The sequence below is a fragment of the Sylvia atricapilla genome, chromosome 1 (assembly GCF_009819655.1).
Source record: "Sylvia atricapilla isolate bSylAtr1 chromosome 1, bSylAtr1.pri, whole genome shotgun sequence".
Classification (NCBI taxonomy): domain Eukaryota; kingdom Metazoa; phylum Chordata; class Aves; order Passeriformes; family Sylviidae; genus Sylvia; species Sylvia atricapilla.
The window spans coordinates 34,139,735-34,163,304 of record NC_089140.1 but is presented as its reverse complement, the minus strand read 5'-3'; the positions used below and the strand labels follow the sequence as shown (position 1 = coordinate 34,163,304).

Here is a 23,570-nt window from a genome sequence, read left to right as displayed (position 1 = left end):
AGGGAGAAATACATTTTTCTCCATTATAGGTGCTGAGCACCAGGGCTAAAATCATGCCTGTCTGAACACTGATCAGTTTCTGCAAAGGTTAATAGCAATTAAATGTGGCAAACTAGACTAAATGAGAAACAGGTCATGATACCACTGTACTTGCAAAGAGCACAATACTTTGCAGAAAGGTATTTCTTGTTTAATATTTTTGAAGGTGCAAGAGTACTTGGAATAAGAAAGAGTAACAGACCTGTTCCTGTTCAAATGAAGACATACAGTCCAATTTATTACAGAAGCCAATTTTTCATACCAGAATGTATAAGTTAACTGTACTAAAAAGAAAAGCTAACCAGAAACTTGAAACATACAAAGCCCTAAAAAAAAAAACATGCAAATGTATCTCTTTCAGTTTAATCAGCTTGATGCAACAGTCAATTAAGCTCTTTCAAATATGTATCCAATAGCAAAGAGCATTCAAAATGGAAATTAATAAATGTAGATTTGCAGAAGACAGAACAAAAGACTAACAGATTAGAATAATGTATCTAGTACGATACAAATTTACAGTCAGCACTTAACTGAAAATACTGGTATCTGAATCCTTCATGTTTCTATTTGTTCTGGTTCCACTTTAGTGGAACATTCCTATTAAAAAATTTGTGAGATGTAGCTACAGTTTGAGCTCTCATTCTACCACACAAGAGAGAAAAATCTTGAGTTGAGATTACTTGACTTTTTTTACTTTAGTACTTCAAAAGATTAAGAAACTACTATTCTAATACCAAATCAAACTGTCAGTAACTCAAGAGATTAGGGGAACAAGTATTTTATCATCAACAGAGTTTTCCCCTTCACAGGAAGCAAAAATATTTTTCAGAGTAAAGAAAAACCAATTCCAAATTTTCATAACAATGACTCCGGCTTAACAGATACAGGAAACCTACATGAAACTCTCGGTAACTCATTAGTAAATGTATCAAGGAAAATAAATAACAAAAAGGGTAACTTGCATTGCTATCCTCAGGATCTTCTAAACCATCAGGCCGACTGAGATTGCGTGAAGGCTGGCTACACACTACATCATCTTCTAGCTCCCAAAAGGAACTTCTAACAGGTGGTCTTTGGATCTCATCAGGATTAAAAGCACCATCTGCTCCATCTGAAGAAAAATTAATTAGGACATCTTTGTTCAGTAGACTGTATTTTGAGATTACAGATGTGCTACTTTACCTTTAAAAATCAAGAGTTAAACACACTTTTGGTTTAGATAATGCAAAACAATAGGAGAGAATCAGCTTCTTCCCAAGGTCTTTAAAACTTTGTTTACCTTATTGATTCCCATCATAAAATAAAGGCTCTTTACTAATGTTCATCAGTCAGAAAAGGCTCTGTAAACCAGTCTGAAGACTGTTGGTATTTAATCTGCATTAAATGAGGCATTGCTTTTGAAACAGTGAGGGAGAAATTATACTGGGGGATGTGAAATTTATTTACCTCTTCTTTCCTGAACTGCATAAGGGTTTCCATATTGCAACACTGGTAGTCTACTTGCCACTGCAGGAACTGATCCATTTTCCTCTGAATACGGGTTGCGAAAATGTAATGTCTGCTGTGAAGTCTGTCCTTCCATCATCCTTCCAGCTTGATCTCCTGGTGTTCTGCCAAGTTCCTAAATAATACAAAGTTCAAAGCATAGTTAACCCTATGGAGTCCTAGCAAAATTTGAAATGTTTATGAAAATCTGCAAACCTTCCTACTGTCTTTTCATTTTGGTCTTACGCCGAATATACCATAAACACCAAAAAAAGTCAATGAAGAAAAGATGAATAAGAGATTTGAAAGAGATATTATTTTTTCTTGGTTTGTTGACAGTTATTTCTAATTACATAAACAGAACTGCCATGTTTTTCAAGTGTCTGCATCCTCTTTACAATGAAGAAAATTAGCTAAATCAGTAAAAATAGGCAGATTAACAATAACAACCAAAGATAATGTGCAGTGTTAAAAGTTACAATTAAAAAGAAAACAATTCTTTTTTTCATACCATACCATTCAAAAATGCAGCATTTTTGTATGTGGAATGCATTTTTGCACATACTTGACATAATTCCATATGGAATTTTGTCAACTTTATAAACTGTAAAGGGGTTTTAAAACTTAGAAACCATTAAAACTCTAAGCCAGTATGGATCTTAAAAGACACTAATTAAAGTGACTTCAGTGTGGTCAATGCATCTGCTGTAATTTATCCCAATAAAAAAAAAAAATCTTTCTCATCCTTCCATTCAACCAAGTGAGTTAAGAAACAGAGAGCAATAAGCCATGAATATCAAAAGGAATAAATTCAGAACCAGGCAAAAAATTCTGAGATATAAATATGAAAACAATACTTTAAAAACAGAGGTTGTTAAGGGAGACAAGCTTTCCAGTAATGTTCTTTCTGATCAGTATTTTCTTCTGGGTTCTCCAGGTTCATGTTTAATATTTGCTGGTACGATGCTAACAAAACCCTCCAAGACTGAAGTATGTCTTTTCCCCAAAAGACCTTAAATTGAAACTTAAAACCAAAGCTTCAGTTACCAGTTCAAATCCGTGACAACTAAAAAATGAACAATTTAATTTTTTGTTGCAAACAAGTGAGCTTCAGATCAGCCTCTTGAACAGAAAAATGCAAAAATCAAGTACCAATAACTACTCTAAAACAAAGCACTACACAAATGCAAAGAGACTTCATGTAACAGATGGCATTCCTCCTCTAGATACAATATAAAGCTACGCCAGTGTTACTTTAGATTTATAAACTAAAAGGAATATGAGACGAAAATAGGGAAGATTAAAAAGCTATGACTACATGTTTTAGTGAAGTAATCCATCTTTACTCAATACAAAGCAGGAACAATTAATTAGCAATGAAATCAAGATTTTCCTTTTTAAAAGAAATTTCTTCTGCAATACAGAAGCAGTTTAAAACAGGAGGCAACAGCATTAGTACTTTAATTTTAGCATACAGTTAAAACAGAATGTAGATCAACATGATTGTAAAAAGGTGGTGCAAAAAAATCTTAGCCAGAAGTTGGATATCTAGGGTTGAGACTGATTAAAAAAAATTTAAAAAATCAAAGGCTACCTAAGTATGTAAATAAACCAGAAACAAAGTATTTTCATAGGTTTGAAGAGACAGCAAATGAATATTTTTAGAAAGCTATGCTTGGTAACATTTATAAACAAACACTGATAATGAGTATAAATTGAAATGCTGTTTACTACTACTCCATGCTTAATCTTTTAAATCATGGGTCCAGTCTAGCAAGGCACTTTGATTCCTCTTTGTAATGTAAATATCTATAAATTTGGCAAACAAAGCTCCAAGCTTTTATAAGCTTCCATACATTATTATTACTATTATTACAGCTGATGTTCTTATATGTAGTGTTTAAAATTACTCCCTCCACCTAAACTAGCCTCAGTAAAACTCAAACTTTGATTTCTTTCAGCTAGAAAAATATGAGAGTACTATAAAAATTATATCCTTGGCTTGAAAAGAAGATAAGTTAAATACCAACTACTTGACAATCCAGAATTTAACAAAAAAATTAACTAGCTTAATCTGAAAGCTTTGTTTTGCTTCAGTTTATCAGTATTAAAACGCCTACTTTTACTAAGTATCTCTTCATACTAGAATTGTAAAGAAATAAAAGTTTCAAAGAAAAATCCCAACTTTGCATAATATCATGCAATACTATCTGAATGTAATAAAGACATTTTTTTATTTCACTTTTCAGTAAAACTTGGCTTTTATTAATTGCCATATAATACCTCAGGGGTACTTCTACATTAGCATTAATATTTCAGAATGTGTGACAATACCTTCTCACTTGTAAAGAGTTCCAACTGTGATGCCAGTTCCTTTATTCGTCTCTCTTTTTCTGCCAGCTGAATCTAAACGAACAGAAGATTAAGATTCTTGCATTAGTGAATGGAAACTATTTTCCCTGCATGTTACATCGTGAAAACAAAGTTCCCTAATGAAGTTAATCTTTCAGATGAAAATAGTTAAGTCTACTGGAGTTACATGCAACATACAGTGTTACAATAAATCCAACCCAACAATTCTCACGAAGTTTTATCTGCTAGATAACAGCAGTTCATTAGCAGCCTTTTCTTGCCAGTTTTCACTGAACAGCTGTGGAATGACAAAATTCTGTGTTAAAAATAAGGAGTAGTATCAGTGCCACCAACGGCAGAAGGGCACCACTGCCCAGACAGCTGAAGGTTTGCAAGCCTCATCTCATTATTTCTGAAGAAATCTCTGGGCATTTCATATGTCCCACCACAGAATTTGAGAGAACCAAAAGCTACTTCTGCTCCAAAGACACTAAATTTGTTTCACAAACATCTACCTTGTGTCTCTACTGGGTGCTCTGGGAGGAGGTACAACTGAGACATTACACAATTCTTCCTGGCTTCAAAATGATGGTTTAAATAATCTCTCACTACAAAGGACAATTTCATTTGTATTCTGGTTCCTTTAGAGACTGCCTCTTCCCCTGTTTTTCCAATATCCAAGCTCAGTGTTTGGTATAACTGCTTATCAGTTTTTCTCAGTTCTGAAATTCCTCCTCCTAGTTTAGGTCAATGGAGCAAAATCTCCTGACTGGGAAGAAAAGCTCACTTTTTCTCTACCACCCACACCCTCCTGAATTATAGCAATTTTTTAACTGCAGTCAAAATGCTTCCAATTATGGAACCAATTATTTATTATACCTGCTGTTGAGAAGTTAAACTTATTTCACAGTAAATTATGCATGCCAACTGATCACTTTAATTAGTAAAATAAACTGGGAAAGAGTCACACATTTTATAAAATTGAAATTAGAACTTTGGAAAGTGTCAGAAAAAGATGTCCTATGGAGTACTAAAATAAACTGTAATTTGTCATTTTATAAAGAAAAAGTGCTGTAATTGCTAATAAAAAGGAGCTCCTAGCAGAACCAACAGTCCCAATTCAGTTTAATCATTTTTCATCACAATGGGCAAAACCAGACAACAGAGTCAACTCTTATCACCATTAGACTGGGAACCATCAGAAAAGCTGGTTTCATGAACATTTGCTATTCTTATCTCATCCCCATTGAACTAAGAAGCTAATTCAACATAAGCATTACAGTCACATAACCTCAAAGACTAAGGCCCATTGTAAACTAAAGCTGCCCATTATGCTTGACTTTCTGATGAATGTGTTACATCACTCTACCAAGACTACACCTGAGATTCTCCACATTAAATTCTTGCATGATTTTAAAAACAACGGATCACTCCTCTCTCTGTACTGACTTACATACAATGTAAGACATTACTACACTGGTAATCCAATACAGAACATGAAGATTTTAGACAAACACACCAATGAATCTTCCTGTTATTACAGTAAGCAGCACGAAATCAGAAATCCCTTGCCCTTTTTTTCCCCATAATACAAGACCATGTCATTTAGGGGTCTGTCTAAATTGACAGTACTAAAAGACTGATGATGGCCAGCTGATAGTAGCATTATCAGACCTCTCTTACTTTAAAAGAAGCATTACAAGACTCTGTTGTTTCTTCAAGAGCAAAAATGTATTTAGCGTGCTTTCCTTATTAAAGCTCTTCATTACTTGAACTACCAGAAATAAGCAGCCATGTTAAGAAGAGGTAACCATTCATCGTCATAAACAAAACCAGTAACTTACTTTATACTGATCCTCCATTGCAGCCAGCTGTAATTTTATACCTTCATTGATTTTCACTTGTTCTTTCCACTTCAGCTCCAATTTGGCTAATTCATCAGCATAAACACTGCATTTCATCTTCTCATCCTAAAGTAGTTTATACCATGGCATGAAATATTTACAGTCTAAAGAGATCTTCCCTCCCATCCCCAAAAATGTCACTGTGTTAACTCCATGCTTTTAAAACAAGACCATTCACAAATGGTCTCTACAACCCTGACTCAAGACTTTGAAATGGTCAGGACCACAGAACACTGCATAAAAATGATGCTAAATAGGCACTTCTTTCTGTGAGTTTTCAACAAGATGATATTCCTCTTTAGTTTCAGTTTCAAGTTTCTTTGTACCCAAATACTACTAACCATGATTCTTTCAAGTGCCTCACTTCAATACAAAACCTTTCCCAAGTGACTTTTACAACCTAAGTATCTTTCATCCAGAAGGTCAAAGGCAAAGCTTTCTTCAAAAATTACTATGGAATGAACAGCCAGCAGAAGCCAATGCAGGCTCTTCATGGACAGGATCACGAGCAGAATTACAGGATAGTTATTACATCCTGGAAACCCTTACTAAAATAGAATAATATCACTGTGATAAATAAAATAAACAAAATTAAGACAGACAAGACTCAAAATTTCTTAAACTGTTCTCAACTTTTTACCAGTGCCACTCCATCATCATACACACATCCAAACTGGTTAAATGAAAATCAAGTGTCAATTTTGGTCAAAACAACCAAATAAATGCCTTTATGTATGACTGAGCCCAAGGTAGTTGGCAGCACCCGCAAGTGTGAAAACACGGTAAAAGCCATGACAGGCAGACAGGGAAAAGTTACTTTGCTTTTGACAGTGTATCAGATCAACACTGCCACACTTGTTCTAAACATCACCTGGCTTACAGCGACTTGCTGCATTTGATTTATAAAAGCAATTACACTTAATGTAAGAACAGAAAGTATTTAAAACCTCAAGCATATGGACATTTGTTCTACTGTATCTTGGTCTTCCTTGTCTGACCCTCTAAAACCATATATGGTCAAAGCTGACTGAACAAAAACGTGTTTTCCAGTGTTAAGATTTCTACCATAATCACAGTGTATCACACAAAAAAGGAAGGCAACTCAGCTGGGTAGGCCTTGTGGTTTTAAGGCTTAGCAGCTACAGCTACTTTTTGTTCAGCTTTCTGAAGCAGCTGTTTACTTACTGCCAACATTTGCTTGCATTTCTTATACTTCTCTGTTTTCTCAGCAATCTCTTTATTCATTTCACGCACTTGCTCCTTTACCATGGATTCCGAAACTATGTCAGATGAAATGGGGCTAACTGTGAACATTGAAGAAAAAAACAAGAACATTGGGGTTTTTTGTTCCATGAAGTTTGTATAAGAGAGATAGATGACAGCCCAGACTCGAGAGTGTGCTTCAAAACCAGAGTGCTCTATGTTATCCAAACCAGCGACAATCAGCATTATGTGCTATGTAAGATCAGCAACCTTACTGGCACATCTGTGTTCAGTTCTCTCACACTGAGAGAAGTCCAACATAAATACACATATATGTAGTACTGTCCCAAGAGAGAAAACTAAATAAGCACCAGAATACTTATGCTATCACTCCAAATACTCTGTTTTTACATAAAAGCATGGAAGGACCTCAGCAAACTACTTCATCACACACTATCACTGAGCTTGCTCAGATTATATGTTTTAAGAAACACTTGAATTTACTTTAGACAGGAGGAAACTGATAGAAATAACAACCCTTGGTCTTCACAGACAGCAAGAATATGTCAGTCATAAAATAGCACAGAAAAAGCTAACCAGCATTTTTTAGCATTTATTAATTTATGGTAAAATCACAGAATGTTTCGGGCTGGAAGGGACCTTAAAGATCCTGCCATGGGCAGGAACACCTTCCACTACACAAGGCTGCTCAGAACCGTGTCCAACCTGGTCTTAAACATCCCAGGGGATGGGACATTCACAACTCATTTGGGAAGCCTGGTCCAATGCCTCATCAGCCTCGTAATAAAGGATTTCTTCTTTAGCACTAACCTATTACATACTGAAGTTTTAAGAGTATCCGTCTTGCAATAACTTAATAGTTCATAATAATTATAAACATTTTCTAGTAAACCACTAGTCCTATAATTCATGAAAATAGTCAGTAGACTTGACCTTGCCATCACATAATCAGAACTTTTCAGCAGATTGATTTTACAGTAGAATGTTATAGTGGATAGTCATAATAACATGACTATAAAATTACTGTGCTATTATACTCAAATTGAAAATTTGAGTAAGATTTTTTTTTAATAAACTGTTTCTTAGTTCGGCAAAACCATCTCTGTTAACCATGAAGCAAAAATTCAAGAGTTCAGTTCTACTGACACTAGTAAACAGCAACTGAACTGATACATAAACTTATTTATGAATGTTACCACTTGGTGAGAGACAAAATATTTAGCCAAATTTTCACATCTTTAATTAATGCTTTAATTAAAAAGAACAAGTCCACTTACTTTATACTAAGAATACTGTTAGTGACTAGTGTCACACAGACAACACTTTCAGGTTTATAAAGACAGATAAAATTTAAGCTGTTGATACCTGGAGATGCAGGCAACTTTTTGCCTGTAAGGACGGCTGTAGCTGTTTCAGTGTTAGATGCATCTGTCAGTTTCTGTTGATGCCCTGCAGTTTTCTTTGTGAAAAGAAATTTTGTTTTGGTACTTGATTAAATGAAAACCAAAGCACAAAGTAATGTATCTTGCAAAATGTATCATTTGCTCCAAAATTAGACAGAAACCCTCATTTAAACAGTAGGAAATAACAAATATACAAGAACATTTAATTCTAAGACTGAAATTTCTTCAGACTATGATTTTTATCCTCTTACTTGATGAAGGTCTTTTTCCCTAGAAAAGAGTAATTTCTAAGCAAATTATTAGAAAACGCTCATTTTCTAATGCATCAGTTACATTTAAATTCATTAACTTAAGTCTAATACTCCATTAGAAAAATAGAGTCTGTATCAGCAATGTCTGCTGGACTTCTGGAGCAAAAGCAATGAAATCTGGTGTTTCCTGTAAGATTTACAACATTGGCAAAGATAAGGAAGATTTTTAAGGAAAAGCCACAGACATTCTGATAAGACACCTCATTCACCATTGACCTTCTGGATGAGACTTTTTTATGCAATGTTCTGTGGATAAGAGAAATATTTAAGTCTGGTTTTCTTAAGAATTCATATTTGCACATCTTGCCATTCTGCATAGGCCTTTTCCCTCTCTGAACTCCTCTCCAACTCTAATTTGTACAAAATTCTGAAGAACTCTGCTCTCAAATCTGTTTGAAATTGGCTAACAGGTTCTGTTACTAGGTGGCCTAAGACTTGTGTCATCATTGAAAAAGATTCATTTATTTATGAAACAGACCTTGGAAGAGTGATAAGATTACAAAATACATATGGAATACAATTCCATACTGTGTTGTGGAGACTTCTTCCCAACTTGGCTTTTAAATCCTACTTCAAGTTCTCTATGTCCCTCACTTTTGGGCTTGGGTTTGGTTTTTTTTTGGTTTTTGTTTTTTTTTTTTTTTTCTGGGCTTTTTTGTGGTGGTCCTGAATAGAGGTAAAAATTATGGATTTTCCCAGCTTCAGTTTCAAAATTCTGCCTTGAATAATGTAATGCTTTTTAGGTTTATCCAAACTCTACTAGGCTTCTACACCAGCTACTATAAATTCTATGCTTGGTTTGGACAACTTCCTAAAATCTACTAGAAGTAATAGAAGAATCATAGAAGTAATCATAGAAGAACAATAGAAGTAATTTTACAAACAGGTTTGTGAAAGAAAATGGTAAAGAGTCATTGCTTACCACAAATTTTCATCTTTTAAAAGCATTACTTTTCACAGAAAGGAATTAAATTGTTGTTGAAATGTTACCAAAAAAAGCAAGTGCAATTTATCCTATTCTACTTACTGACTGTTCTGTAAACTTGTTTACTTGTTTTTGAAGTTTTTGACATTCTTTGAATTTTTCCTTGTAATGGTCAGCAGCCATTTGTAGACGAAGCTTCAGATCTTCAACTTCCCTGCGCAGTTCCTGCTCCACGGCATTTGAAGCTTCCTTAAAAAAAAAAAAAAAAATAGAAACTGTTCTCCCTTTTGTTCAAATATCACTATTTCCCAAAAAGTCTTTTTTCAATTAAAAAAGCATAATGCTCCATGTAAGTACTGTAGCTCCTATTTTCTTTGTGGGAAAGAAAGGAGTAGCACAAGCAAGTAGAGCACAGAGAGAAGCAGAATATGTGCTGAACTCTATTCCAAGCAGGACACACTGAGGGACATAAACAGGCACTGGTATAATACCAGAAGCAGGTAAAGGAGTTTCTTATTTTATGGGCTCATTAATGTGTATCTAAAGTCCAAATGTATAGGAAAAGTCTGAACACCTTCCAGGGGATGTTCCAGCACAAGTATAGCCACATAGCAGAAGTGCACAATTATTCCCTCACAGTCACTAGATTTCACCTGGGAGTGGCTCCACTGAGCCGCAACACTGATACACAAGCTACAAAAACCACATCAGACAACCAAACAGAGGCCATGCTCAGATGCTTTCTGGTAACTTGAGGCATTCACATGACTTCCTACTTCTTTCAAGACGCATTTCAAAAGACAGCATATACAACTGAAACTCTTAGGGGTAAAAAACCCATGCAATTCTTTGACATTTTAAATACAATAAATCTTCTGAGTGTTCTAATATTCCATTACTATTTTAATTGTGTTCAGCTCAATATATTTTCTTCAAACAGTTACACCATTACAGTAATCCTAGTAGCAAATAAATGCAATACAGTTGCAGTCACTGAAGACCCTTGATAAAGCTCACTTTAATCAAAACAATGAAACATACTCACTATATTTTTATCCAAGACTAAGGTCAAGACATTTACCATTACATTAATATTTTTCTACTTTTAAGTACTTGAAGCAAATTAACTTTGATCACAAATACTGGAAGGACTTAAAAGAATTCAGAGAGAATCTATAAATGAGAAAAGAACATTGTAAAATAACCCAAGTTTCTAGCAATACATTTTCTTATTTGAACGAATTTTTAATGCTATTGTGGCTCACTTAACAGAATTAAGACAGGGAGAAGATTCAAAATAACATAGATAAATACTGCATTATTCTGTGAAAATAATGTGGGGAAAAGTAGATGCGAGTATATAGCAGAAAGCTCCTTTCTGAACAAACCTCCAGATCAACTAACATGCACTTGATTTAAGGTAGTATATAGAATGCTGAAAGAGAATTTGATAATTATTTGCACTAATCATCCAAAAATCTATTTTATTCCCCATCTTCAGTAAAGCTTCAGTAAAGATTTTATAAATACAGATAACTTCAATACTAAATACTGACAATTTACCTGTTCATTTTTCAAAGCTGTGATTTTTATGAGTTCAGCTAAAGCTTCAGCAAGTTGCTTTTTGAATTTCTCATTTTCCAGACGTGCACTGTGAAGATCTGCCATTGTCTTGTCCCGCACGTTTACTGCATCACTCAGCTCTTTCGACATTAGAACAGCTTCTTGTTTGCTAGCCTGAATTTGATCTTCAGCTTTCCGAAGCTGCTCTTTCAAAATACTTGCCTCATCCTAGGAAAGAGAAGAGATTTAAGAGAATTCATGATTTTTTTTAATTTAAAGCTTAAATAAAGGTTGGTATTGGGATTAAAAACATCTGAAAGAAAAGCCAAGTTCTCCTAATGGCTTTAGCAAAACTACTAAATCAAGAAGTCAGTACACAAGTACTATTTTCCCCACTTGTCTTCTTTGCCAGCAATAATGTGCAAGTTTATTTCACTATAAAATAAAGGCAAACTTTACTTCATAGCAAAATAGTATCACTATGAAATAGAAGTTTCAATTCTGGATTTTTTGCAGGAATTTCAGCTTCAGTTTTAAATGTACGAACAAAAAAGTCTGTTTCCCACATCTCCGTTCTTATCACTGTAGAACTCCAGCATCAAAAGCAAAGTTCTTCCCACAGAAACACATTGAAGGTAACAACAGAGCAAGAGGTTTTACAAGTGCCTACAACTGGCTGATGTCAAACACTGTAAAGCAGCTTTGGGATGTTTTTTTTCACAGCTCTATTTCCGAAGAACTTGCACATGAAGCTTTCCAGAGGGAAGAGAGAACAAATAGTAATGAAGAGCAAGCTGCAGCATGTAGCACTAAGCACACAGGGCAACCCAAGAGCCAACTGACCAAGCTGAACTATCAGCCTCTCACTCTTCAGAGAAGGCCAGGATTACAAAAAAAAAATTATTTTCTTTTTAAAGAAGCATCTCTATAAAATAGTCATCACCTCTGGACTCCCTGATGGTATAATAATCTCTTATTCTTGAGTCCAGATGTAAATTCAGCTATCTCTAGTCCATTATTTGTTAATTTTTCTAACATCACTTAAGTCCAGAGGAATACTAATACATTTTGTAACCATTTATGAAGATGGATAGACAAGTAAACACCCTGAAATCCTGTCTCCTAGCTATTTTTACAGCACGTGATACATTGGTAACATTTTTCAGAAAATACCTGCAGTTTCACAGTGTGAGATATAAAGCTATTAATGATCCCACCAGAAACATCAAAAGCACTTTAAGATTAATAAATGACATAAATGTGTGTCAGTACTGAAGCAACGTTTGGTTGCTTCAGTACTGACACACATTCACTCCCTTCAAAATAAAACACAGTAGTAATTTAACACATTCAGAAACAAAACAGCAGTAAAGAGAATAAATATGTAGTTACATCTTTAGATGTAACTAACTTAAAGCAAGATTGTATGCCCTTTTTAAACTCTATGCCCATTCTCAACAGCACTACTTTTCCACTTAGGTATTATATTCGTAACTCATAATACTTTAAGACAATTTCTAGACTTTTGAGATCCAAGTTACTTTTCAGTGGGAAGATTGGCAAGATACACAAGAAAGATGCCTGCATAATCCAACTTCTCCATGCTGACCTCAAAGGCTATGTCTAAACTGACTCTCTAATTTGGATCAACTGCACATTTGTAAAGCAAAACTCTAAGTTGATTTCATTATTGCCTATCACACTGCAGATCAGAGAACAATCTCAGGGCACAGAAACTGCATTTCTTTTGGATGAAATGGAACAGGATGATGCATATAAATAAAAACACCTAATGGTTAAACTGTGGGTTTATCCTGGCTGGATGCCTGGTGCCCACCAAAGCCACTCCACCATTCCCTTCCTCAGCTGGACAAGGCAGAGAATATAAAAAAAGGCTTGTAGGTTGTGATGAGGAGAGGGAGAGATCACTTAGCAATTACTGTCATGGGCAAAACCAGACTCAGCTTGGGGCGAAAACTAATACAATTTATTACCAGTCAAATCAGAATAGGATAATGAAAAATAAAACCAAGTCTTAACAAACACATTCACCCAACCACTCTTTTCAGGTTCAACTTCACTCCCAAATTCTCTTATCTCCTCTCCTCCAGCAGCATTGCCAGGATGGGGAATGGAGGCTGCAGTCAGTTCATCGCACGTTGTCATTGCTACTCCTTCCTTCTCAGGCGGAGGACTCCTCACTCTCCCCCTCTGCTCCAGTGTGGGGTCCCTCCCATGGGAGGCACTCCTCCACAAACGTCGCCAACCCATGTTCTTCCCACAGGCTGCAGTTCTGCATGAACTCTTCCAGTATAGGATCTCATTCATGGGGTGCAGTACTTCAGGAACAAACAGCTCCAGCACAGGTCCCCTGTAGAGGTCACAGGTCCTTGCCAGCAACCCTGCTCCACTCCAGGCTTCCCACAGAGTCACAGCCTCTTTCAGGCACATTCATCTGCTCAAGCATGAGGTCCTCCACAGGCTGCAGGAGGCTTCATCATGAGCTGCAGAGGAATCCTTGCTCCAGCACCTGGAACCTTTTGCCTTCCTTCGCTGATCCTAATGTCTGCAGAGTTCTTTCTCTCATTCTCACTCTTCTCTTCAGCTGCAATTCCTCTCACACAGTCTCATCCTCTCCCACACCCTTCTTTAATCTGTTACCCCAGAGGTGCTACCATCATCTGCCATAGACTCAACCTTGGCCACTGGTAGGTCCATCTCGGAGCCTGCTGGCATTGGCTGTCAGGCATGGCTGGAATTGGCTCTCAGGGGAAGCTTCTGGCAGCTTCTCACAGAAGCCACTCCCCTACCAAAACCCATACAAACCAAATACAGATATCCATAGCACCCAGTTAGAAATAAGTCTGAAGTAACCCCACTTCTGTGGGCCACAGACAGTATAAATATGAGTTCTTCAGCAATTTCACTCTCCTGTTACACCACACTGCTTGCTAACCACAGTGCTGCCACAAGGCATAGTAAGGCACCACTTCCTTGGAAACCCTACTGTCACTGCAGAGCTCTCAGTCAGCATTGTAGCTTGATAGTATATTCACCTAACGAGTCCTTCAGCAATCATTCCATGTCTCCTCTTTTCTTCTCCATCATCCTCTACAGTGTCAACACAGCTGCACTACAAACTTTTTCCTCAACCTCCTTTCCTTTTTCATGAAGCCAAAAGCAATGCAGGAGCACACCAGTTTTACTGGACTGAAGATCACCTTTCCACACATAGTTAATCTCAGTTAATCACGTGACACCTCGACAAGCTCAAAAGGTGCAAAACTAGGACATATCTCAGTCTTTTCACCATTTTCTGCATCTACAGAGAACACTATAATCCTCATGCCTCTTAGCCTATATCCTGATGATTTCTTCAACTTCTTCCTTTCTCTTGTCAAGCACACACAATATTAAATATGTTTATTCATATCAGGCCAATTATATCAGTGCTGCTTACCTTGTTTGATGAGGAGTGCAAAAAAGCTTTCTTCGCATTTTCTTTTTCAGCTATTAATAGCTGTAATCTGCCAACCTCCTCTTTATAATACGATATCATGTTTTCTTTGTTTGCATCCAAATTCTTAAACGTCTGGATTTCTTTTACTAGTTTGCTGTTTTCTATTTCTGTATTCTTCAAGTGTATCTGCAATGATGCTAAAACATGTCAAACTTCTTCCACGTTAGGAGAACTACTGTTCACCTGCCTATTTATGTGCTCACTAAATTCTAATTTATTCTAACTTGAGGCATATTAGAACTGGTAAAGAGAAAAAAAAAAAATTATATTACCACTGCCCTCCAGCCCAAACTTTCTGGCTGGAACTCTTTCAGTATGGTCACCTAACAACAGCTCCACTCTACAGTTAGAAGTTAAAGCCCTAATTTCTCTCCGCATCAAATTAAGTTATTCAGGACTCACTCCTCTCTTCACAAATGCTGGACAACTAAGGACAAGCAAAAGAAAGAAGAAAACTAAAGAGGAATTAAACTTCTAGTAGTAACTGCCACAGTCATCTAACAAACAGGTCTACATCAGGAATATTCATTTTCAACGACAGCAAACTACTTTTAACAACTCTGCCTACAATAATGCAAAATAGCTCCTGCACTCAACTGTTTTCCACTCAGACCAGAACATTTGCGTTATTTACAAAGGGATTCCATGCTTGTAAAAGATGCTTTGAGATTTTATAATCTAGGAACAGAAATAATCTTTGAAATACACTTGATCTAAATAATCTTTAAATACACACAACCTAAGGATTTCATTATTTTAGCATATAAAGTTTTTTCTGCTTTGGGGGAAGGAAGGATGGCAGTGTATTTTATTCTATATACGAGTGTCTCTCAAAAGAAATCAGCCATGCTAGTAAAAACCAATGCAGCAGAGAACCTACTAAAGATTCTCAGTGTTATACACAAGGCTCAGAAGAGGAATTTAAAAAACAAACAGGGAGAGAATTTAAATTACTAAGAAGTGTTTTAGTTATGAAAAAGTATGTTAAAGATGATCAGTTACTGGGTGATGCACTGTATAACTAAAGAATTTTCTCACTAGAATCTATTATTTTTTGTTACTGTGTCTGAGCTTTAACAAATTGGCGATTCGTTCTCCTTCTTAGAGACCTTTTTATACCATGTTTGAATTCAGATGCTGTTTTCCTCATTCATTTTTTATATGAGAACATCTGTAACTATCTTAAAGATATGTTCACAGGAGTTACTCATTTCCATGTTTCCTTAACAAATTCAATTTATTAGACTTCTCCATAAAACATTATTACCTTTATTTCAAATAGCTTCATTCCAGTGTATACAGGTACAAGTAATGAAGTTACCTTATAAAGTTCCTTTTCATCCTTTTCTGTCTTTAACACACATTCAAGTTGCTCCTTCTCAAGCATCACTTTCTTCAGTTTGTCCTTCAGACTAAAACATTGAAAAATTAATGGTACAGAACTATTAATAAAGAAAATCCATACATATAATAAAAATATTAGTCTAAAAAAACACCTTTGGGGGAAAAAAGTAAAATAAGGAAGGCAAACAACAAAAGAATAATTACCTGTCTAACTCAGTTTCTTTTGCAATGGCTTTCTGAGTAACAGTCATGATATCTTCCTCAAGCTGGAGAACTTTTGAAGCAGCTTCATCATGCTTCTTCTTCAAATCATTATTTTCCCTTTTAAAAGCTTCTGATGTTTGAATATTTTCCTTTTAAAAAAATTGCAAATAGATGTCATTTAAGAATGTGATTCTTCAGAAGTAAGACATGCTATATGAATTAATGCCAAAATTTGGCCATCAGGTTTCTTCTCTTCCTTAAAATGTAAAACAAGTCCATTTCAAGTATATGTAAATAAATACACATAGAATATTGTTATGCACAGTTCAAATATTAATAAGAAGTCAATATGGAGTTTGTTTGGGCACAAGCATTCAGTTACTCAGAGCCTACCAAAGACTTCAGTGTACAGGATAAACACATTATTTCCTTTTCACAAACAAACCACTGACTGTGTAGCTCAGGAAACAAAAACTTTTCTTTCTCTTTTTACCTGCTGTTACTTAAAAAGAAGAAGAGCTTGCATGTTTCCAGACAGTTACACTACAGAAACAAGCCACAATAAAGACAACTGCAGGCAAAAGGGAAAAAAAAACCAAAACAAAACAAAATTCTGATTTAGAGCTGGTCGCTACATGACATTCTCCTAGCTACAACATATAGAAGGTCTCAGATAGCTCAAGGAGGATCATGCGACCATTGTGGGATTTGTCTTGGATATTGGAAGCTGATGACAATACCCAAAACAGATTCTTTTGTCAGAAAACTGACAAATACAAGATGGGAAATCGTTTTAAGTATTGCATTATCGCATCACAGTAATGTCCAAACTGTTCTAAGGCAGTGGACAGCTAAATGCCATCTCCACCACAGTAAAACAGCCATTTAAAGTCACACTATCTTAAATAAGCCTGAAAGTGTTTTTTATCAACATAACTACTTGCTTGAAAAAATAAATAACACCCAAGTAATCACATATACTGAGATAATGTCACCTTTTTCTGATATAAAAAAATTTCTCAACTTATTATCAACCATGACAGTGATATGAATCAAAGTGTAAAACAAGGTCAAGACTGACTGACCAACATACTTAACTACAGCACGACTTTAGAAGTGCTTGTGTAGATACTATGGTACAATTTGTCTTTCTGCTCTAGATTTGGAAGAGTAAAGCACTGATTCATCCATTCATTTCTAAACAAAGCTCAATGCCCTGAAATAAGACTGTACTGTTACATCAAGAGAAACACATCAACCAGACTTTACGAAGAACCCCTACTGGCCAAATTCCAACCTAACAAACAATGTTTTAAGTACAATAAAATATAATGAGGACTGGTTTTAGTCATTAATTGTCAAGATACACTGTTCACAAGTATAATTAAGGCCCACTTTTACAAGCAACTAAACAGAAGTTTGAGGATTATGATTTTTTTTTGGGGGGGGGGGACAGTTTGAGAGGTAGGCAGTATTGAATTGAGGAGTGGCAAATATATCTGATGACTCACTCACTTGCAACACACTAAACCAGCATGTAGATTTTTATTTTTGCTATATACGCTATACAAAAGAAAAGGACTAATATATTACAACTATTTAAACTCTAAATGGCTTTCTTGTGTCTTAATATAAAAAAAGAATTTTAAGGGATCATGAATGTGCCATCTTTTTTAAAAAACAGCACTGGAGAAGATAACCCACAACTTTCATAAGGTCTTTATTTCTGAAGACCTATCAGCTTCTTGCAACCAAAAATATATGTACTTGGTGTAATGAGGGCAGGATATTTTAATTAAAGTCAGTATTCCAAATAAAACTTGCTGTATAACCAGCAGCAACAACACACTCTATAACTGCTTGTCCTCCCCTAGTGCAGTGGAGACTAATTACTTGCCCCTGTTTTGAAAGCCTAGTATAGTAAAAAGTCTATTTCAATGCATATCTGTGTTTTCTCTAAACACCACTTTGGTATAACTGTAACTGTTGTAACCCAAGTGCCTTCAAAAGAATTTAATCTGATACATTATATATACAAACTGTACAAACAGTTCAAACAGGCTGCCAAAGGTAACATATATTAAAAGGAATTAATAGCCTGAAAAAAATTCTCTCCACTAACAGCATTACAATTGATGCTGCTTTGCTAGTTATTCTAAAGGGACATGGCACTAAAATGTAAAAGTTCCATACTTAACAGATTCTCACCTAATAAAGTTGTTTAGATACAACTAAAGCCTACAGTTTTTAAAGAAAAAAAATAATTAATTTGTAGAGACGACTTGTTATTTTACAGAATTCTTCATAATTCAATTTAGATGCAGCAATCCCGTTCCACACACTGGTTACAGTGGTTTCAGAGCCTGTAAAATTTAAACTGAGTGCTCTTAGACTCCTTTACAGGTAAAGTCAACTGTGTTTAGAAAGAGTCTAAAGGGGAAGAATATAATAAACACATCAAATTAATGTACAACGCCTCTTACAAAAAAGGTAATTTTCTATAATCATCGGTTTAATTCATTTATCTTATCCACTACAACTACCAATATTATATCATTTTCTTCCACCTTCTTAACAGAGGAATAAAAAAAGCACAGCAAGAACATGAATAATTTTAATGAACTGGTTTAAAAACACCCAAAATTTTAAAGGTTATTTTTAATCCACTTATAAATGCAGCTCCCCCAATCTCATTCCCTAGAGTTGCAATAGCCAAAAGGGTGGAAGTGGGAAGTAAACTGCACCACAAGGATCAAGAGCAAGCAACCAGAAATTACTTTAATCAGCTTTACTGCTGCAAAAGAAGTAGTTATCAGAACAAAAATTCCTGTAACTATTAGGAGTCTCATTAGTTAAAATGAAACAACAAAAATTCAGTGAGTTGTTAGGTGAATTTCCCTAGAATCAAAATTCCACTTTGAAAATCTTGATGTACCTACAGATAGGGAAGAAGAAGAAATATGGGAGTCCCAAAATCTTTACTACTATTCTAAAATGGCAGAAGATTTAAGACCGATTATTTTAAAAATTAATTTTACTGTAATTCCATGCAACACTGTCCTCATAAATCTATTACAAGCTCTATCTAAAGGATATGCAAAGATCATGCCTGGGGTCATCCTTGAAACACATTAAAAATCCATTTCATAAATAAATTCCTGCTGCAAAAGGACTAATAATCTTTCATTTGAGAATGGAATAGCCATAATGCTTCTAAATTCTCATTTTTGTAAGAGAAAATTATGGCAAAAATCCACATGTTCAACAATGAAGAACAGCACACTTTTCCTACTTATTTCTTACTTCTGATAGATTTTTACAACATCAGTAAAACACTGCTGAGCACAGTTTGGTTAATGCAATGGTACAGACATCTCTCCTATGATCAGCACATACAATAGATTTTTCAAACACACTGAAGGCAGAGAGAAATTCAGCAGACAAAAGAAAATACTTGAAAAATACAATCTAAGACTATTTCCAGACATGACATCTTGCAGTATGGCAATGGTCTGTGTGGTTTTTTATGCTTCATCTTCCCTATCCATAACGTGTAGAACTCCCTACCAACCTTTTCAAAGTCATCCCACACCTAAAGCATTCACTTTTGATTAACACCTAGTATCTACAGTCTTTTTTTACTTTTTAGAGAATGCATACAGTGTAATGAAGGGTGAAAAGCTAAAAATTAGCTATGCAGCTCACATGGAAGAAGTCAAATCCCTAAATAGAAAGCAATCTATTTAAAAACAAAAATGAGAAAAAACAAAAATCAAATGAACAAATTAAAGGAAAAAAAAAAAAAAAAAAAAAAGAGCAGCACCACCTTCCAGCTGGATTGATATATCTGGATGTAATTTAATGTCAGAGAAACTATTACACTTGATATCCTACAGAGAATTTAGGGGCTTTAGAGCAATTATCTGCAGGAGCCTTCTCTTTATCCCACTGACATCACAGCAGCTCCAACAGAATCATGTAAAACACTTGGCTGACATCATACTCTGTCTAAAAGACCTCTGAAGACAACATAGCACCACTGCAGCCAGTGCAAAGTCTGAGTCTGCCCGTAACACGACATGAAAATTCTGAAAGGAAACATCAAGTTGAAATTTTTCTTTCTACAAAAAAGGTAAGCATTCAGTAAAGTAAAACAGCAAATCAAGTCCAAATAACTTCAATGACATTAAGCTTTTATCCTCATGACTATGACTTAAAACACTGCAGTCAATTTTGAAAATCTAAGATGTCACAGTGGTAGTACTTTAACATCGTAAAAGTGATCAAAACTATGGTCTAAGCCTGTAAGAGTTCATCTAAGTTACATAAATCATTCAATTACTGTCATGAAGATTACAAACATGCAAGTTTTTGCAGGAGGCAGCTGAAGCCTTTACACACACTATGATTTTGCAGCATGTATTTACATGTCAGAATGTTAATTTCTCAAAACATGCTATAATTTCAATCTAAACTATTGATTTTGCAGTCATTTTCATGAATACATTCTCTGAATTATAGAATATCTCAAGTTACTATTTAATTTTCCAGTGAAATAATTTTCATTGCCCAGTTTAAGAAATATTCATACTCAGAACAGTCAAAAAAACCCATGAAACAGGGTTTTCTCTTCATATGATGTTTATAGTACCCAAGGGTGCTGTAATTGCTGGTACTAACCTGAATAAATTCAGAGTGTTTAATTTGTATCTAAAATTAAATGAAACTGGAGGGGAGATTTGCTTTTTGGGCTACGGGGCAGTTTTTTGCTTGGTGTTTGGGGTTTTGCCTTTTGGACAGTTTGTTGTTACTTAGATTTTGGGAGGGTTTTTTTCCTAAAACAATGCGTTTTCCTGACCATGAGATTTTCACACATGCAGCACACATGAACAGTATGAACAGACCCTGGTCTAAAGAGACACTGAAAAAAACAACTGATTTACTTCTATGCACATAGGCTGAACTGGGCACTTTTACTACTTACTCATACCACTGATATGTCACACTGAACAACAGTGGTTTTTTCACTAAGCAGAGAAATTCTCCTTATAAAATGGCATCAGAAGCCAGCTTAAATGAACTCCTGATATGTGAATAAAATTCTTCAATAAATAAAGGTACTGTGCAGGTAGAACGTGAATTTACATGGATGCCTTATCAAAATTCCCCATCAGATAGATGAATAAGCCCACTTTTTAAAGTCAAATGGTAAACTTAATTTACAAAAAGCATGAAAGAACAAGTTTATCAAGTCAGTAAATTCTCTTTTGCCTCAATTTATGCCAGCACTGTCACACTATTCAAATGTTCACAAGACCAAAGGATGAACAGGCAGTCTTCAACTCCACTGCTTCTGACTCAAGTTAAATATAGAAACTAATGCCAGAGGAATGAGACTTGTCACTGCTGTCACACTAAAGAAATCAATTCAGAAGTTCCCTCTTCCCACTAGAGGGAGACCAATGACTGCAAAACCATCTTTTGCAAGCTCTGCTCTCTGCAAAAGCACAAAACCAAGTGTTCATAAAATTGAATGGTTGCAGAGTATCAAAGAAATGACTGATGAAAAACACACAATGACTACAACATGCTTTTCTTCTTCAGCACAGTAAAACTGATTCTTAGAACAGTAGGCAAGTGCGCTGCTGCCCCAAACCTTACACACAGTTTAAGCATACACAAAACTGGGAACACAAAGACCAAAAAGCAAGCACTCTTATTATGGACAAAGCTATTTACAGTTTATAGTCATAATGTCTAAGACAGAGATTAGAAATATTTGTATTATTGTTTTCTAAATAAAAACATACTAAGACTTTGGTTTTTGTTTCGTTCAATTTTTAAAAAAGCAAAATATATTCAGCTAAAAGCAGTATAATAATGTTATTCAACACACTGATTATGTACCAGTTTAGGAAAGTAAACCACAGGAAAAGTTGAAATATGAAAAGCAACCTGAACCATTTCTGGCAACCACGCATAATGTGCCATCTTCTTAAGCAAAATAATAGTGTACATCATTATTTTAACAGTGTTATATTGCTAGAGTTGCAAGGTGTATATATAGCCTGATCCTAAACAGAAGTATGCCACCAGGGAACATCACCCTAGCAAAAACAGATTAACTCTGAAACACTAACATAAGGTTGTAAGAAAAAGATGTGACATTTCTGAAACATTTCCAATAATTTCACATTTACTCTGAATTCCCACACAGAGAGTAGTAACAGATTAAGTTAAATCTTCACACCCAGTAGCAACTATTTTTAATGTCATCTGCGGGGGGGGGAGTAGGAATGGTTTAACTGACATGAATACTGCTGCAAAGGAATACTATGTTTTCCTCTAACTGAAAATATGGCAAGCCCTTTTCCAAAGGCTAAAAGAGGGGTGCAGGAAATTCTCATGCTGGGGGCGGGAAAAGGAAAGGTCCCTTACACCCCTTCTACACTGATTTTGTCAGTACAACTACATACTGTTTTAAGCAGGCCTTGGATACAAGGAAAAAGATCAACCTAAAAGAAATAAAGACTGAATTTGTGCCTCATCTTAACAGTATCTCAAACTTTGGCACGGTGGGGTTATTAACACAACTTAGTGGTAATAAACCATAAGTACACACTAAATAACTGGGACTGGAGAGCATGTTCCCTGTGAGTTCAAACATTGACTAATGCTGAGCTGTGTGTCTTGCAAATATTTTTTTTTCTGTGATTGTGGCAATTACAACAAGAAAAAATATTGTCTGCAGAATTATTCATGTGTTGAATAGAAATTGTTTTCTATTAACGTGAAAAAGCATTAAAAAAATTAACCAAATCTAAAAAACCAAAAGCCTTTAGGCACAAGTAGTGACTTAGAGTGCAGTAAGGTGTTACAAGAAGATATGTTTCAAGAACTATAATAGCACTTTATGTCTTGAATGCATTTACTCCTTCTGCCTTTAGTAGGAAATAACATGGCTACCTTGTAAGAAGGCAACACAAAACTGTTTATCTCCTGAACAGCAAGGGCACCTTAGGAAACCAAAGTCTGCTGTAGCCATTAATTTCAAGTGCCACAAACACAGGAACTCTCCTATTAGTAAAACTCATAAAATTGGAATCTTTTCAATATGTATAGAGTCCAAAAGTTAAGCTTTCATGGAGCACTGATTGTATTACACCTGAATAGATTGTTTAGTACACCATGTTCTTAAAACATTGATTGCACTACTTTTAGCTTCTCTCTTCCTAATATTTTTCCCAACCACTTACAAAATACCCCAATCTGGCAAAAAGCAGACAAAGAAGACAC

At 35.4% G+C, this 23,570-nt stretch overlaps 1 protein-coding gene across 5 annotated transcripts in view; it reads right to left on the bottom strand.

Moving 5' to 3' along the window:
• The window catches only part of TAX1BP1 (Tax1 binding protein 1), a 54,755-nt gene that overhangs the window by 5,660 nt on the left and 25,525 nt on the right, over positions 1-23,570 (bottom strand). For 2 of the 5 annotated variants that reach the window (XM_066319285.1, XM_066319296.1), the window contains exons 6-16: positions 16,275-16,423; positions 16,048-16,138; positions 14,667-14,852; positions 11,207-11,434; positions 9,746-9,892; positions 8,370-8,463; positions 6,966-7,084; positions 5,721-5,846; positions 3,859-3,930; positions 1,486-1,660; positions 1,002-1,150 (exon numbers count right to left, since the gene is read on the bottom strand). In XM_066319285.1, the coding sequence (XP_066175382.1) occupies positions 1,002-1,150; positions 1,486-1,660; positions 3,859-3,930; positions 5,721-5,846; positions 6,966-7,084; positions 8,370-8,463; positions 9,746-9,892; positions 11,207-11,434; positions 14,667-14,852; positions 16,048-16,138; positions 16,275-16,423 (1,536 nt within the window). The remainder of the gene's footprint in view (positions 1-1,001; positions 1,151-1,485; positions 1,661-3,858; positions 3,931-5,720; positions 5,847-6,965; positions 7,085-8,369; positions 8,464-9,745; positions 9,893-11,206; positions 11,435-14,666; positions 14,853-16,047; positions 16,139-16,274; positions 16,424-23,570) is intronic. The other 3 variants (XM_066319304.1, XM_066319312.1, XM_066319323.1) reach the window with 3 other exon arrangements.